Source organism: Panthera tigris, chromosome B2 (genome assembly GCF_018350195.1).
Source record: "Panthera tigris isolate Pti1 chromosome B2, P.tigris_Pti1_mat1.1, whole genome shotgun sequence".
In the NCBI taxonomy this organism is placed as follows: Eukaryota; Metazoa; Chordata; class Mammalia; order Carnivora; family Felidae; genus Panthera; species Panthera tigris.
Genome location: NC_056664.1, coordinates 99,938,210 through 99,951,404, shown reverse-complemented (window position 1 = coordinate 99,951,404; position 13,195 = coordinate 99,938,210). Strand labels below are relative to the sequence as shown.

The following is a 13,195-nucleotide window of genomic DNA, read 5'->3' as shown; positions in this document are numbered from 1 at the left end:
CCTGTCTTTCTGCTTTGAAACCAGATTTCTAAATTATACATTGGAGACTGTTAAAAAGATTTATTTTTAATGGGAAATATCAAAGAAGTGAGAGCATCTGACTGGTAGAATAGAGTCAGTTAAAATGCCAAAGAAATCACTAGAGAAATGTGACCTCTTTTTTTCCCCTGCCAGGTATAATCTTTAGCCCTACTAGTTTATAACAGTCTAAGATTCAAGAGAAAAATCCTGTACTGAAGTTACAATTTTCAATATATCCAGACCAAAGAAAGCCCCTAAACCCTTGACATTAGAGAGGGTTAAGGACAGTCGTGCTGACATTCAGTAGTCCAGATGTACCTTTTGAAATCAGCGGAGGTATTTCAGGGTTCCAGAGACACGTTATGAGCACAAGTTGCTGAAAATGTTTTTCTTCCTTAGCGAGTATTAGAAACCAAAGCAGTCATACCTGTACCTGTATATATGTGTAAACTATGCTATACCTGGAGGCATGGAGCAGTCCGCATTGAAAATGTCCTCTGTTCTACCTCCAATGACCATGTTTCAATGTGTGGTGTCTAATCTTCCAAGATGTGTGCAGCTCTCCGCCGACGTAGCACTGTTTTCAGCAACACTGTGCACTCGCTGGGTTTGTGCAACTGTAAGTGTTGTTTCACGTGTTGTGCTTTTCTCTCCCTCTCCTGCCGCTGTCCTCGCTCCATCAGAGAGAGCCGCAGGCCTCTGCTGCCGCCTCGTAGTTCCCTGTCATAAAGGGATGCCAAGGCTTACCGATCTGTCTGTCAAAACCAAAGATGTCTGGGAAATCCCTCGAGAATCCCTGCAGTTGATCAAGAGACTGGGAAATGGGCAGTTTGGGGAAGTATGGATGGGTATGCTGAGACTCAATTATTCTATTACTAGCTTTCTCGTTTGGGAAGTCCCAAACAGCGAAGATGGAAGGTGAAAATAAAGACTTTATGACCAGGAAGAAGGCTTAAGTTACTCATAGTAGAGAATTATACATTTGATTTTGATTTCAAAATTCCAGAATTTCTAGAAGAGAGATAGTGGTCAAGATTGGCAGATGGCTCAAATTATGCCGTTATATGAATCTCAATTCCTAAGCCAGAAAACAGTGCAAGGAATGTTCCAGCTTGCACAAATGCCTTGCCCTTCCTTTACAACTGCAAATGTTTGCCCAGTGAACTCAGTGTTGCCCTAAAGGGTAAGTCACCTTCCATCTTCCCTAGTGCATGCATGATAACGGATTATAAGGATTGTGTTTTCTTTATTAATTCCCTTTCCTGTAGAGAAAGCTGATGGTTTGTGTTTTAACTTAACTGTGATTGCATCAAGTTGTACCCCACAAACTTCTGGATTGGCTAAAGATGCTTGGGAAGTTGCACGTGGTTCATTGTCTCTGGAGAAGAAGCTGGGTCAGGGGTGTTTCGCTGAAGTGTGGCTTGGTAAGGCAGAGGGCACATTTCATTTTGGCTACTTCTCAAGGCCAATTAAAAGGACAGTCTGAACAAACACACACACACAGTCATTGGGACCAAGACACTTAACCTGAAGCTAGACAGACGCAGGCCATCTAGATTTTGAGAATACGGCGATACCTTGCTGTGCTCTTCTATACTTCTTCATATGGTTGGTGAAGCAGATGCACATAGAAGAAACACCAATACAATAAGTGTCTGTTGTTTCCTCTTCCTGAGACATAGGAAGGTAAGATACTATAGATGGGTTACTATAGGGAAAGACCATGGGCTTTTATGCTCAGTGGGCCAGGGTTTGAATCATTACTAGCTGATTAACCATATCCAAGGGGCTCATTTAACCTCCTTGAGCCTCAGTTTCCTCGTCTGTAGAATTGGAATGATACCTACTTCATAGGATTGAGAATCACATAGGACAATATATTTAGAGTCCTTGCACACAGTTCGTGCTCAGTAGGCACACATACTTCTCTTAATTCGGTTGTCATGTCACTCATTGATGAGGCTGACTGCACTGGGCCCGTCCCACTGCTTTTATAACACCCATTGGGTCATTTACAGCTTTGCTTGGAGAAAATCCATGGGTTTGGTGCCACCCAAAGACATCTGTCAGTGAGACAGTGTTGGTGCTTATGGAATCTACCTTCTTTCTTAGGTTCAATTAAAAACAATATGGATAGGTACCTGTTTTTACGTTGTAGCTGTAGGTGTGCAGGGGTGGTCAGCATTAAAAGATTTAGAACAGTGAAAGCACTTGGAACAGAGCCTGGCAAAGAATAAATATTACATAGATATGGGTGTAGTGATAAGGTTAGAGATAGACATTCAAACATACACCTATATGTACTGTGTATGTATAAGCTACTATATAATAAGCGCTCTCATTTTTCGAGTCCACATTATTGTGTCTCTCTCCGTACTTTAACTCAAGTATCATAAAATATCTTCATGTAGCCTTCCTCTCCCTCATCTGCCCAATTTATAATTGAAGTTGTGGGTGCCAAGGATTTCAATTCAGTCATTTATACAATCAGGAAGAATTGGACATTCTACAAAATTTTATTTTCAAATTTTATGATTATCAACTTTAAATCATTATGCCACATTATTAAGAATTTGTTGCCCACTGAGCATAAAACATTATGTCGTGGTAGTTCGGGATCAGGATGGAATGCCAGTGAGAGTAACTGGGTTGTTATTAGAGAGGAAAATCTCTATTTAAAATTTTGGGATGCTAATAGCATTCAAACAGCAAAGACGACTTCCAGATTATCAGATTTTCCATTTATATTTAGTGGTCAGATATTTTATAAGGTTTGAATGAACTCTTTTTTAAGCCACTGTTCTTTCATAACTTAGATGTTTGTAGGCTGCATGTTGTAATCGTATGAACCATGGTTTGAACAGGGTAACAAAAGTTTACAGAAATGTTTAATTCTGAAGTCAATTACATTAAATATAAAAATGAATCTTCATTTAAACCAGCTCTCTTTTCCAAACAGAAAAAGCACGCTCTAACTTAGCAGATTTTTCTGTTTCCCTTAGAGTTTTAATCTGAAGTTGTAGGACTAATAACAGAATACACATAGAACCTGGATTTTTGTTTTTTTAATTTCGCAGCTGAAAGAGATTCAAAAGATAATCCAGTTCTACTCCTATATTCTACAGATGAGGCAACAAATGATCATAAACCAGGCCTGTCTCTGTATCTACTTGACTTTCTCCACCTGTGAAGCCTAAACATTTCTGTTCCCTCTTAGCTGCTGTTTGATTTTTTCAGTCTGATAGAGGCTGTTGCTCTTGTGGCTGACCTGAGGAGTTGTCCTTACCTGGTTGAAGTTTGGGGCAAGTAGACCGTGAGCTTCTTGCCAGTGCCCATTGGCATACTTGTAATCTCACTTATATATCAGCTGTTCAAGGTCTCTGTCAAGTAGCTCACCCACCGCACATGGTAGAAAGTCGAAAGGTAACTTCCAGACTTCCTCGGTGTGTTGCCGTCTTTTTTTAAATGGCACCCTTCATACAACGGAACTATCCTAGTTTCTTCCATGCTTGCTCTACTGTCTAAGGGATAGCGGTGGGATAGCCAGGCCTGTTCTAACCTTTGAACTTTCAGCCTTGTTAAAGAAGCATCCAAAACTTTGGTACCAATTTGTAATCACATGTGCGAGCTAGAAAAGTAAAGTGGCATATATCAAAATCAGAAAAAAGTTAAAAGAATTAACAAACCGTAACACAGCTATAAGTAAACTCATGTTTCCTGTTGAAGATATTGGACAGAGTCCTTATTACATTCGCTTGTCTTCATTCAACAAAAAAGGATATTAAGTTTTTCTAAGTTAAAATCTAACCTTATGCAAGTAGCTGTTGATTTAAAAGCTTTTTTATTTTCCCATCAAAAGAGGATCCTCGGTTTGACTTAATGTTGTGGGATGTGTGCAGGTACCTGGAATGGAAACACGAAAGTAGCCATAAAGACTCTTAAACCAGGCACAATGTCCCCCGAGTCATTCCTTGAGGAGGCACAGATCATGAAGAAGTTGAAACATGACAAGTTGGTCCAGCTCTACGCAGTGGTGTCCGAGGAGCCCATCTACATTGTCACCGAGTACATGAATAAAGGTCAGGCCCCACCCCGCGGTTGACCCACAGGGGTTATTTCGGGGAGGGAGATGGAGGTGCCTGCCTGCTTTTGTTCTGCTTTCTGCATGAGTCCGGCATTCCTGTCAGGAAGCACAAATCATGTGCTCGTTAATGAAGCATTGTTAGAACAGACCATGACCTTGAGTTTGCCCCCCAGATCCTTATGAAATGCAACACCTTTTGCACGCTGCACATGTCAGGAGTCCCAGCTCCTCTCCATAATTAAAGCATTCATATTTAATACCCAGGGTGATCTGGAGGGCTATGATCATTTGCTGCTACTTTGAATGCCATGGCTTGTGCTAAATTTCCTTTTTCGGGGCTGAACAGTTAGTATCGGACACTGGTCTCTGGGCTCAGCTTAGTCTCCATCTTCTCAGCGCCTTTTCTTTCCCAGTTCTCTTCTTAAACATCAGACGAAGAAAGACATGCTTTTAAAGAGCCCGTTTTATTTTCATTCTTTCTCTGCCTCTTTCTAATCAAAGCACTATTGCCAAGGATAAGGCCCAGAATCACTTTGTTTTGGAAAAATAGACAAACCAAACAAGAAACGGCCTTAAAAGGCAATGCGTTGTACATCAGGGGGCACCAGCATAATTTTTCCTGTCCATATACTTTCTTTTTAAATACACTTGGAAATTTTTTTCCCTGGCAGATTGTTTGTCCCTTGTATCCAGGGTTATTTGGTAAATAACTTTGTGATTAAAGCATGGAAACAGTCACTGATGACCATCATGAGCCTCCATCCAGCCTCGGCACATGATTGTTTCCGCCCTGGTGTTGGTCCTGAGCTCCCTAGGCTGTTATCACAGTGGCTCTGAAGCTTCAGCTGTTTTGTTTCCGATATCTTCAAGGCCTGGCTGGCCATGATTTAAAAAGGGGAGCTAACTGCCCCACCCTGTATTCCTCAGATATTCTTTCCTTGATTTAAAATCTGTAAATAAGCGAGGCCAATGATTCTCAAACCTTACTGTGTATCAGAATCATTTAGGGGTATTCTTTTTTTTTTTTTTCTTTTTATAGGCTTTAGTCTTTGTTTTTTAATTTCAACTTGTTTTATTTTTTTAAATTTACATCCAAAGTAGCATACAGTGAAACAATGATTTCAGGAGTAGATTCCTTAGTGCCCCTTACCCATTTAGCCCATCCCCCCTCCCACAACCCCTCCAGTGATGCTCAATTTGTTCTCCATATTTATGAGTCTCTTCTGTTTTGTCCCCTCCTTGTTTTTATATTATTTTTGTTTCCCTTATGTTCATCTGTTTTGTCTCTTAAAGTCCTCATATGAGTGAAATCATATGATTGTCTTTCTCTGACTAATTTCACTTAGCATAATACCCTCCAGTTCCAGCCCCATAGTTGCAAATGGCAGGATTTCATTCTTTCTTATTGCCAAGTAGTATTCCATTGTTTATGTAAACCACATCTTCTTTACCATTCATCAGTTGATGGACATTTGGGCTCTTTGCATACTTTGGCTATTGTTGATAGCGCTGCTGTAAACATGGGGTTGCATGTGTCCCCTCGAAACAGCACACCTGTATCCCTTGGATAGATGCCTAGTAGTGCAATTGCTGGGTCGTAGGGTAGTTCTATTTTTAGTTTTTTGAGGAACCTCCATACTGTTTTCCAGAGTGGCTGCACCAGGTTGCATTCCCAAGGGGTATTCTTAAAATACAGCATTCTGGGCCCGCCTCCAGAGTCTCTGATTCTGGTTCTAGGGTGGGGCCTGAGAGCTTGCATTTCTAACAAATTCCCTAAGGGAAGCTCTTCCTGCTGGTCCCAGGACCACACTTTGGGAGCCACTTGGCCTGGGTGGCATTTTCCCTATGTCACTCCTTCATTCAGGGCTGATGGGAGATGAGGCTAAAGTGGTCAGCTCCTCATATGTCCTTCTTTATGACATAAAGAGAATTGCATCCCATTTCTTGTAGGTTTGTCAGATTTTTGTTGTCCTTAGAAATGGAGTCACTATTGTTTGTTTGTGAAAGATAAAACTGCTGCCTTTCAATGAACAGAATTTTTTCTAGCCTCTTTTTTTTTTTAATAAATCTTTTCTTCATTGATGGCATTCATTCAATCACCTCATTATTTCTAATAAGAAAACCAAACCCAACCCTTTGTCAGGCATTTTTATCTTTCGAAGTAAATTGAAATGGTTTTCTCTTTTGTTCATAGGAAGTTTACTTGATTTCTTAAAAGATGGGGAAGGAAGAGCTCTGAAATTACCAAATCTTGTGGATATGGCCGCACAGGTAGGCCGCATGGTCCCTTGGTTCCTGCCTCAGGTTTACTGCCACGTCAGTACGAGTCGTGGGGTAACGTGTCCTGTTCATCGGTTTCCACAGGTTGCTGCAGGAATGGCTTACATCGAGCGCATGAATTATATCCACAGGGATCTGCGGTCAGCAAACATCCTAGTGGGGAACGGACTCATATGCAAGATTGCTGACTTTGGACTAGCCAGATTGATCGAAGACAATGAGTACACAGCACGACAAGGTGGGCACTTAAATAGGAGGGCTTGTGACCTCAGCCTCGAGAACAGGAGCTTCTTCAGGACCTTTCCTCTCCCCTTCCCTTCCTTTCCTCCAGAAAATACTTGAAATGGCCTTCTTTGGCCAAGTGCTTGCTTCTTAACCTGGCAGGAATCTGACAGCTTTGCAGATGGGAGACTGTGGTGGGTCCAGTAGATGGACAAATGTTGCTTTTTGGTGAATGAATGTCCTCTAATGTGGTCTTCCTGACTCATGCTACCCTCATCACAGTGTCCAGGCCTGGGACGCTTTGCCTTTGGAGAAAGAGGGCTGTGGAAGGCCAAAAGAGAAGTCAAATAATAGCTCATCATTCCATCAGAGTTTCAGCAGAATGAAGAAAGCACGCTCATTGGAGACTTGAATAAAGGAGTTCTTTATAAAGGCATGGGCAGAGTTAGGAAAGCCAACAAGGCAGGAGGTGATATCCCAGAGGTAGCAACAGCCACGGACCTGACCCGAGGCGAGAAGGGCAGTGGGGAAGGGAATAGGCAGGCACCAGGGCTAAGAACCAGAGGTCACCTTTGGCAGACAGAGGCCAGGCACGGATCAGGGGCTTCATACCTTACCTCCTCCTCCAGAGATCCTGCCAAACCCGGCAAGAAGCCAGAGGTCAGGGGAGCCCACTGATGGGTCCAGCTGTGTCCAGAGCAGAGAAAAGAGCAGAAGGGGGATCATCTAGAAAGAGGACAGAAAATAGCGGCATCTCCTAAGCAGCCCCACCTCCTCTAAATCATCTCCCTCCATTCTCCCTCCTCCACAGATTTGTAGAAATTAGACTCTAGATTAAATACATCCCAAACGAGCAACCACTCCAGTGGGGAGCTTTTTGGATGCTTTTTAGAGCACCAGATGCCAGGGAGGGAATTCCCAGGGTTATTTTTTATCTTCCTGGATCTGCACACAGCAGTCAACAGGTAAATGTATGAAACTGAGTGTGCCGTTTGCAGTCGAATGTAGGCTCCTCATGTAGAATATAATGTTCACGTCTGAAGGAAATGGGTAGCCTCCATGACTGTTGTTTTTAACCAAGCCTAGGCATTCTGAGCAGGGCTGAGCGGTGACTGGAATATATTACAGGGCAGTGCTTTCTACTGGATTTTGTAATAGCCACCTTGGAATTCCTGTCCTTTCTTTCTAAATTCTGTCATTTCATGCCAATTCTTCCCTCCTTTTATCATTCTCAAGTGACGAGGAAAACAGTTAAACTGAGACCCTGGCTGGTGCAGATACTGTCCAAGTGCCCAATTCCATGTTGGTCAGACAGCTCGGCTATTTGAATTTCCCCAACACATGGCAGTTCCTGTCCTGGAGCCAAACGCCCACACAGCGAGCATGCCCACACATTACGCACACGCACACGCACGCACACACTCCTGTGGGGCCAGACGGCGGGCCACGTCCCTAATCAGAGGCACACGGGCAGCTGTGATTGGCACTGGCAGTCCAGAGAGAAATGCGGACATGATTTTGAGTCCGCGTGAGCTGAGAGGGTCTGCAGTGCCACTGGGGTCTGAGACCTGGCCCTAAAGGAGAGATTTCACCCTGAGGCAAACCCTTCAGATCCCAATTCACAGACCCAGAAGGAGGGGGAGCAGGTGAAGGCTTGGGGACGTGAATATTTGATTTAGGAAGGGGTGAGATTGGAGCTGGTCTTGGCAATCCATCACGTAAGCGTCCTTGCCTGCGTGAGTAGAGTCCTGGTGCCGGCTGGGGTAGTCCCGGATTTGATTCTCCCCTTCTCCCGGACTCTGGACTCCACGGAATTTGTGGTTACAAATCCGCCCCTTGAACCATCCACAAACGAGAAGGCTGCAGGGCAGAAACTGAAGATGTTCATGGAGGTGCTGTTGACAAGGCTGAATGTTTAGTTCATGGAGTGGGGTCCGGTCCTCTGGCTGTGGCCCCGGGTGACTGGCGCCATAGGGGAAGGCGTGCGAGAGCCCCTCACTGGTTTCCCTGGCCGCATGCTTCCACCATGGAGCAGGGCCACGGGTGGCCACCCTCAGTCCTGGGCATCAAGTCCCACCCTCCTCCCCACTCAGCTGTCTGTCCACTTCTGGTGGCTTCCTCACCCCCCACCATCAGTTTCCCAGCTGCTGTCCTGACGCCTTTCAGATCAGCTTCATACCCTTTGTACCGTGTTTCCTCTGCTTAACTTCCAAGTAGTCCCACCCTTCCCTCTTAAAAATTCTTTTTGTTTCTCTCTTCCCTTTCACAAATATTTACCTATCCATGACAAACACTGGAAAGAGATGAGTAAGGAGAAGTAAATGAAGTGGAGAACTGAACTTGGAGAAAGACACAAAGGTTGGGAGCTCCAGGATTTACAAGGAGGACACAAGAATGCTGTCCTGCAGCAGAAGGAAAGGAAGGAGCTGGGGCGCTTACCTACCGAGAGCCAGGCCTGAGAGGGTAAATGTGAGGAGCGGGGAAGGAAATGATAGACTCCGAGGGGTTAAGTAACTTGTACAAAGTCACACAGCTAGTACAAGGGCAGAGGCAGGATTTGAATCCAGGTGTGGCCGGCACCATTGCATCCCTCTTAAGCTACACCAAGGGCCTCTTACCAAGACAGTGATTTAAAAACGAAAAATAAAAATTGAGGTTAGTCATACGCCCCTTTTTCTCTTTATGGGAAAGTTTTTAAGGGGCACTTTCTAATGTGCATGTGTGAGGGAGTTTGAAAGAGCTTCATTTTCCAGTTCTGGGACAGCCCAGCTGTTTATAAAATTCCTCCCGCGGGTCTGCCCTGCCCCGGCCTCTTAACGAGACAGAAAGGCCTGGTATGTATCTGCTATTGTGCTCTACAGATGGCATGCGTGCTGCGTGCTAAAGTTTCTGCTGGGGATTAATCAGCTCCTCCAGACAGCTGGGCCATGTGCCTGATAATATTTACAAGTCGGGTTTTATGATACCCAGAGGCCACGGTCAGGCTAAAGCTTGATTATGGAAGTGTGGGCCGCGTTCAGAAGCAAGTGCCCAACACAGGTATTTTGGGACTGTGAGTGACAGTTGTTTTCCAACACCATTGTGGGTTTCCCATCTACGGGCACACAAATGTCTGATACCATCCCTCCCTGCCCGGGGTAGATGCGGTGACATTTCCCAGGGCACAAGTAGAGTTGAAATTCAGACATGTGTTAAACAGCCCTGCCTGTGTTCCTTTCCTCCTACCACCCGCTACCCCACTGGACTGTAAGCAGAAGCCCCTGTCAGGGAGAAGGTCAAGACCAGGGTCAGAGCCTGTGAGGGTGGTCCCCTGTCAACAGCATTCTAGAGGCAGCTAGAAATTATTTGCTATCGCTCATTCTCTTGCCTGTACGCCTCCCTCAATCCCAGCACATCTTCTTTAGTCATAAACTCATTGCTAAATTGTATCCAATCAGGGTCTCCAAGTAATGCCAGCATTAATTATTTGAATGCCTTGTCTGGGAAAGGGACTTTGCTAGGAGCTTCTGACCTAAGGAAGCCTGAGACTGTACTGGGGCGGTCTGCAAGCGTGCAAAGGGACACACACGAGCGGCGCTGAAGCCACATAGAACCATGGCCTGCCAGCCTCGGGGCCTTGGCCAAGTTATTTAACTTTCCCACACCTCAGTTTGCTTAAAGTGGAAATACATTTTACCTGCTTTGTGCTTTAATTTTTGCCAAGATACCTAACAACAAGACATGTGACGTGGTTAGCACGGTGCCCTGCACATGGCAAGTGATATATAAATACTGCTGTTATTGTGTCCTGTACAAGACTAAGTCCTTGGGGAATAAAAATACACGCAAGAATGGACTGCAGACATAACGGAAAGGCTCAGACGCTGTTCTGATAAGGGAGAGGGGAGGCAAAGAGAATTCCCATGTAGTTAGATGCAAGTATCACGAGAACAGAATTGCCAGCAACAGAAATGAGCGAGTTAGAAGAAGAACTCATTTCCAGAGAAAAGAGGGTGAGTTTGGTTTCGGATTTGTTGAGCTTGAGGAGGTTGTGGTTGGCGCATCCAAGCTCAGTGTGCAAGCCCTCACCCAGTACCACTGCCATGGGTCCTCACCTCCAGGCACATGCCCCCGTTCCCTCCTGTCAGCTCACCCCCACCTGCACCCTCACCTGAGGTCCTATCTCAGCCACCTCCCTACCCCAGCACTGCTGCAGAGCCATCCCCAGCCCTGCCTGTGCCACAGACACTGCACCCTAAGGGTCCACTGTCTGGATGTTGTCCTCACACATCCACACCTCGCCTCCAAGAACCACCAGCATGGACGTCTGTCACCAAGCCTTGCTTTCCAAGACCCACAGCCCCTGCAACCATCAGTTCCTTCAAAGCTCACACAAACAGGAAGCGGTGGGAGAATTCTTGATAGACTGCTTTCTTCATAAGCTTTCAGGAAGCTCAGTGCTGACTAGTGTTGACTTAAACCTATCAAGTTCAGATAGACTTGGCTTGTGTGTAAGCATGACTTGTTTGGGGGGGACACTTATTTGTTACTGAGCCGTAATATACATAACACTAAAATGAAGAGATCTGAAGGGCACAACTTAGTAAATTTTTACATATGTATATGCCCCTGAAACCACCCACAGATGAAGGTACAGAATGCTGCCAGCACCTAAAGACCACCTCATCCCCCATCCAGCCAGTAGTCACCTGCAGAGGTAGCCACTGTTTGTACTTCTGTCACCATCCATTCGTTCTGCTTATAATTGAACTTCATATAAGCGAATCATACAGTATTACCCTTTTGTGTCTGGCTTCTTTCCCATCATTCTGTTAAACAAATATATCAGTTTATCTGTTCTACTGGTATTTCTCATTTGGTACCATTATGAACTCTGCTGTGGTTAGTGGGCATATGTCCTCCTGTCTCTTGGATATATCCCAGGACTAGAACTGTTACCCTTAAGGCAAGCCTGTGGTTAGCATTTATAAATACCGCCCAGCGTATTTTGTGGGCGTATCTTTAAAGGTACAACGCATGGTTACTGTGTTATTTGCTGGTGGTATACTTCCCTCTGGGCTACTGAGGGAGCCTGGTAAGACTGAAGAACCTGGGTTAGAAGTTAGGAGGCCTCGGGGTGCCTGGGTGGCTCAGTCGGTTAAGCGTCCGACTTCGGCTCAGGTCATGATCTTGCCATTCAAGAGTTCGAGCCCTGTGTTGGGCTCTGTGCTGCCAGCTCAGAGCCTAGAGCCTGCCTCGGATTCTATCTGTCTGTCTGTCTGTCTCTCTCTCTCTCTAAAAAATAAATAAACATTAAAAAAATTAAATTAAAAAAAAAGTTATGAGGAAGTTATGAGGCCTGGATCTGAATGAGCTCTGTCACTTACAAGTTTGGTGTTCCCAGACAAATCATTTAACCTTTCTGAGCCTCAGTTTTAGCATCTGTGAAATGGTGATAATGAAAATAATTACCTCACATAATTACTGTGAGGATTAAATGGGCTGTCTATAAAAGCTCTTTGCGGGTTGTGGAATATAAAAACCATTCTTATGACCCAAACTTTTCATGTTTGGTGTATATTTTCCTTGAAAAGTATCTTTTTTTTTCTTGCCTAAAAATTTTTTTTAGGAAAAAGACTGCTAGTAATCAATAAAGAAGAATCTATCTTCTAAGAGAAAAAAAAATTAGTTCCTTATTTTATAGCCAGGTCTATCTAGGCAGTCAGCACTTAGCACCACCTACATGCCCCAAGGGCCCCCACCGACTTTCCTTTTTCTCCTATTTGCCTTCTCTGCTGAGAACTGTCCCTGCCTCCATGCTGCCTCTGTTGTTTTTAATCTTGTCAAACCTGAGTATCTGATGGGCGTTCTCTGCAGTGTCTCGGATGGTTGTGTTTGCATTTGCACGTTCACACACATACGTGGACAAGCACTGTTGTGGCAATTCTCCCAAGTACCTATGGACCCCAGTGTTGCTGCTTCCTTGTAGAGGTGATTTGGCCCGAAGAACAGCACAGAGCAATAGTAGGTATTTAATAGATACTCGTGTACAAGAGTGAAAATAGCCCAAATCACTGTCACCACTCCATACTCTTCACATGCTCTCCTGCTCTCTGAGAGCCGGGCACGGCTCTCTGGAAATCAGATCCTGTGGTGACAGCAGGACACTCCGGAGAGGATGGTTTGCTACATTAGCACTTCCTGCACAGATTGTCTTTGGGGTAATGGGAAGCACCAGAACTTTGAGCTAGATGGTCTGTGTTCAGATCCGGGCTCTGCCATTTCCTGCTCATGGATTTTTGCATAAGCTCTAGCCTCAGTGAGGCTCAGCTTTCACATCCTGAAGTCGGGTTGGTATTGGTCACCTTTCAGGAGGTCATGAGAATTAGAGAAGAATAGAGAAGAAGCTGTTGTTATTATTCACTCCTTCCTGCTGCTCCTGGAAGCACTTAGCTTTATGTCTTTCTGGATAGCCAGACCGATTTCCTTCTACACACACACACACACACACACACACACACACACACACACGCCCTCCCAAAGATAGGAGGAACTGGGTTGTTAAGAGCACAACGAATGTTGGGGCACCTGGGTGGCTCAGTTGGTTGA

General features: G+C 44.7%; 1 protein-coding gene across 14 annotated transcripts in view; it reads left to right on the top strand.

The window, feature by feature from the left end:
- The window catches only part of FYN (FYN proto-oncogene, Src family tyrosine kinase), a 214,454-nt gene that overhangs the window by 175,862 nt on the left and 25,397 nt on the right, over positions 1 to 13,195 (top strand). For 12 of the 14 annotated variants that reach the window (XM_042987006.1, XM_042987010.1, XM_042987005.1 and 9 more), the window contains 4 exons: positions 705 to 869; positions 3,921 to 4,100; positions 6,300 to 6,376; positions 6,470 to 6,623. In XM_042987006.1, the coding sequence (XP_042842940.1) occupies positions 705 to 869; positions 3,921 to 4,100; positions 6,300 to 6,376; positions 6,470 to 6,623 (576 nt within the window). Of the gene's footprint in view, positions 1 to 704; positions 870 to 1,289; positions 1,446 to 3,920; positions 4,101 to 6,299; positions 6,377 to 6,469; positions 6,624 to 13,195 lie in introns of all 14 variants that reach the window. The other 2 variants (XM_042987015.1, XM_042987016.1) reach the window with 2 other exon arrangements.